This window comes from Rhinopithecus bieti, unplaced genomic scaffold (genome assembly GCF_001698545.2).
Source record: "Rhinopithecus bieti isolate Rb0 unplaced genomic scaffold, ASM169854v2 scaffold_19482, whole genome shotgun sequence".
Lineage (NCBI taxonomy): Eukaryota > Metazoa > Chordata > Mammalia > Primates > Cercopithecidae > Rhinopithecus > Rhinopithecus bieti.
Window position 1 is genome coordinate 1,639,604 of NW_016809768.1, and position 3,673 is coordinate 1,643,276.

The following is a 3,673-nucleotide window of genomic DNA, read 5'->3' on the forward strand; positions in this document are numbered from 1 at the left end:
AAAAAAAAAAAAAAAAAAAAAAAAAAAAAATACAAAGACTGAGAGAGTTTCCCACTGACAGCACTTCAGAGAGCAATTTAGCCATATCAAGTAAAATGGAAGATATTCATTCCCTACAACCCCAGGAGTTCTATTTCTACGTATGTGCCCTAAAGAAGTTCTCTCACATAGGTACAAGGAGAGGTGTAAAAATTGTGAACTTCAGCATTCTTCATAATAACCAAAAATTCAGATGTCATATATCCATTACTAGGATAATTGATAAATAACACGTAATATAATCCTGCAATGAAATATTGCTATTATAAAGTTTATAAACCCAAATGTTTCTTAGGTTTCAAATAAAATGCAAAGGTTGAGAAAAATGCCATTGTGGGGCCAGTTACAATCACTAAGTTCTTGGTTGGTATTTGGGCTTCATTATTTCTACCGTGGTTTCAGCAGCACCTCCCCCAGAGTAGTTGAATGACCGTCCATTGTTCATTGAACATGGCCACATGTGAACCATGAGCACCCTTCACATTCCCAAGAAAACCCAACCCCAGGACACAGTAGGATGCCCGGAAAATAGACGACTTTGTTGGGAAGGATTGCTGGTTAGATGTAGCCTGCGATTCTCTGAAATTGTTAACTCCCTGAGTTAACAAATCATGCAGAAATACAGGTTGAAGTTTCAAATCATGCAGAAAAACAGGCTGGAAAACCCACTGAGAAAGAGGTTGCATTAAGCATACCTTAAATGCCCAAAGTACAATGGCTGCTTGCCCCTTCCTGCTTAGCAGGCTTTTCTTTATTTTTAAGAGTATTGCGGTGAATTGGTATCATTGTGACCTTTTCCGAAACTTCTATTGTATTTCAGAACTGGTATGCCAAAACCCCTCTCGGTAAAAAACGAGCCTTGGCAATAACAGGAGGCAGCACAGAAAAGGCAAAGGACAAAGGGAAAAGGAAAGAAAAGAAAGAGAAAAAGGCAAAAAAGAAAAAGTAATGCCTTTCTGAAGAACCATGCTTGAGTCTCTGGGATGGAGAGGACCCCAACTCGCCAAAGAAAAGATTCACCATTGCCCACCTGAGGAAGCCCTCAGGGGAAGGAACTTAGCAGTTTGCAGGTGAGCTGATGCCGCAAACCCGCTAACCACTGCGTGTGCTGTTATGCCTTTCCCAGGCTGGACACCTAGCTGGGCGTTCATCACAACTTTCCATAGCTTTAATCCACGCCAAGTTTGTATATAACTGAAATTCACTCTTGACGCCCTCCACAGTCTTTCCAAGTTGGACTCTTCCTGTCATCAGTACTAGTTGTCAAATTTAAAATGTGACAGTTAAAGAATATTCTAGTTTGACAATTAGCAAGCAATGAGTATATCATCAGTACACTAGCTTTTTATTAATGGATGTATACTGTATAGTGTCTTGCATCTATTTTAATAAATTAATTCTTTGCTCTAGTAATAGATTTTATATAATGAAATAAAGCTGTTGTCCTTGAACTGACTCAGTAATTTGGTTGCTGGAACTAAAATAGGATCTTACAAATGAACTGTTTCAACATCCTAATTTTGAAGTTGAGATAGCTGAAGTCCAGGTCCCACTGTTCATATTGGGGCCTGGACATCATCAGCCCCACCTAGTCCTCGTTGGAAGGACTGAAAAATTGTCAGGCCAATGACTGGATGAAAACCATGGCATAAAATGGGGTAAATGCAGAGAAGAGAAAGCCTACATGAAGAAATAAAACAGGGAAAATAAGAAAAAGATTAAAGAGTAGGGAAAGCTCAAAAGAGAAATTTAAATTGTGTGAGGATGTGAAAGGTTATTGGTGGAAGATAGCAAGTAATCCACTTCTGAATTATGGTAAGAACTCAATCAGAGGAAGTAGACTTCAATTGAGATGGGATGAATTTAACTTGAATTTTAAGAATACCCTGTCTGACAGTTTGGGGTTAGACCACAGAAATTCATAAACTCTCACACTGCATAGACCAGGTCAGGCATCCGAGTTTTACCAGGATTCCCAGTGGCTTGGATCACCAATGGCCAAGAAGGTTCATGGTTTCCAGGTGTCTTCTGACCACCGGCACACCCCCAGCCTGTGTCTGTACACAGCAGACTGACACAAATTGGGACAGACAGAGACAGTCACAGGCTGATGTGCCCGGACAGTTCCGCACTCCCCATGAAGTCATCCTCCTCCTGAGTGTCCTCTCAAACAAACTGCTGCCTTCAGGGTGCCCTGCACAGATTTGCCTTCTCATTACCAAAAGTGCCCCAATTTCCACAGACTCCCCTTACCCACTTCAGACTATGTCTAGCCAAAGCCCAGGGTGGCCTGAGAAACGGCAGACTCCCCACCCTAACATCCCAGAGTGATTTCACATTCATGTCTCCAAGATGGTTCTGCCAAGATCCTTTCACATGTCATGAGACCCCACTTACGGCCCAAGAAGAGAACATCAGGGCTCTAGGATTTGATGTCCATTGCAAAGTAACGAGATCTGCACCGCAAAGAAATGAAACATATGAGGGTAAAAGTAAACCATTTTTTAAAATACCATTTCACTTGATCTTAGTTTCATGACAAGCACACTTTTTCAGAACTCATAAAAACCTGTGCAGGTAACATTTAATAAACAGTAATGAAGTGATGGAAACTTGATACATATGCTTTAGAGCACCATCCAATAGAACTTTCTGCAATGATGGAAAGTTCTAGACCTGTGATCTCCCAGTAGGGGTCACACTAATCTACCAGGCTACTAAGCACTCAAAATGTGGCTGGTGCAACTGAATAACTGAATTTTTAATTTTATTCAATGTTCATTTTCATTTAAATAGCCACACGTGGCTGGTGTGACTGGTGTATTGGGCAGGATGGCGTTAGAGTAACTTAAGTTTAAAAATTGGTAAAGATGGCCGGGCGCGGTGGCTCAAGCCTGTAATCCCAGCACTTTGGGAGGCGGCGAGACGGCAGATCACGAGGTGCAGGAGATCGAGAGCCATCCTGGCTTAAGCACGGTGAAACCGCGCGTCCTGCTACTAAAAATACAAAAACTAAGCCGGCGACAGGTGATGGGTGCCTGTAGTCCGCAGCTACTCGGGAGGGCTGAGGCAAGGAGAATGGCCCGTAAACCCCGGGAGGCGGAGCTAGCCGTGAGCTGAGATCCTTGGCCACTGCACTCCAGTCGGGCGACAAGAGCGAGACTACCCGCCTCAAAAAAAAAAAAAAAAAAAATTGGTAAAGATATCGTAAATATCCTTTCTACATGCTCACTCCCTTTTTCCCAGCACACTAACATGGAGACGTGATTTCCAGGGCCTCACTCAGCCTTTTCCCAAAGGATGGCTTCCTGCCCTGCCCAATGCTAGGTTTGTGCTCTACTTCCACAATGTAAGAATTAAAGAAAGAGGAAAGAAACATGAAAAGCAGCTCAACAGTCAAAGACAGGTTGATTTTGGAGAATAAACCTAAGAGGGGCTTCTGGCTGAGTTAGGTCAGAGGCATGCTCTCTTACAGACCAAGAGTATTTCAAGGTTTAGGGCAGGAGAGCTTATCACAGGTTTGGAATGTTTCTGTGTCTTTTTGTCCCACTTATCTGGGAGGGAGAGTTGTGTGTCTGTTCCCATACATCTTCTGCAGCTGCAGGCATACCCACCGAGCCTGCTTTTAGCTTCC

General features: G+C 42.8%; 1 protein-coding gene across 1 annotated transcript in view; it reads left to right on the plus strand.

Moving 5' to 3' along the window:
• The window catches only part of DRC11 (dynein regulatory complex subunit 11), a 172,333-nt gene extending 170,839 nt beyond the window's left edge, over positions 1–1,494 (plus strand). Inside the window, 1 exon segment of the mRNA XM_017890381.1 lies at positions 860–1,494. Within this exon segment, the coding sequence (XP_017745870.1) occupies positions 860–988 (129 nt within the window). The 3' untranslated portion in view covers positions 989–1,494.
• Positions 1,495–3,673: the final 2,179 nt, after the last annotated feature.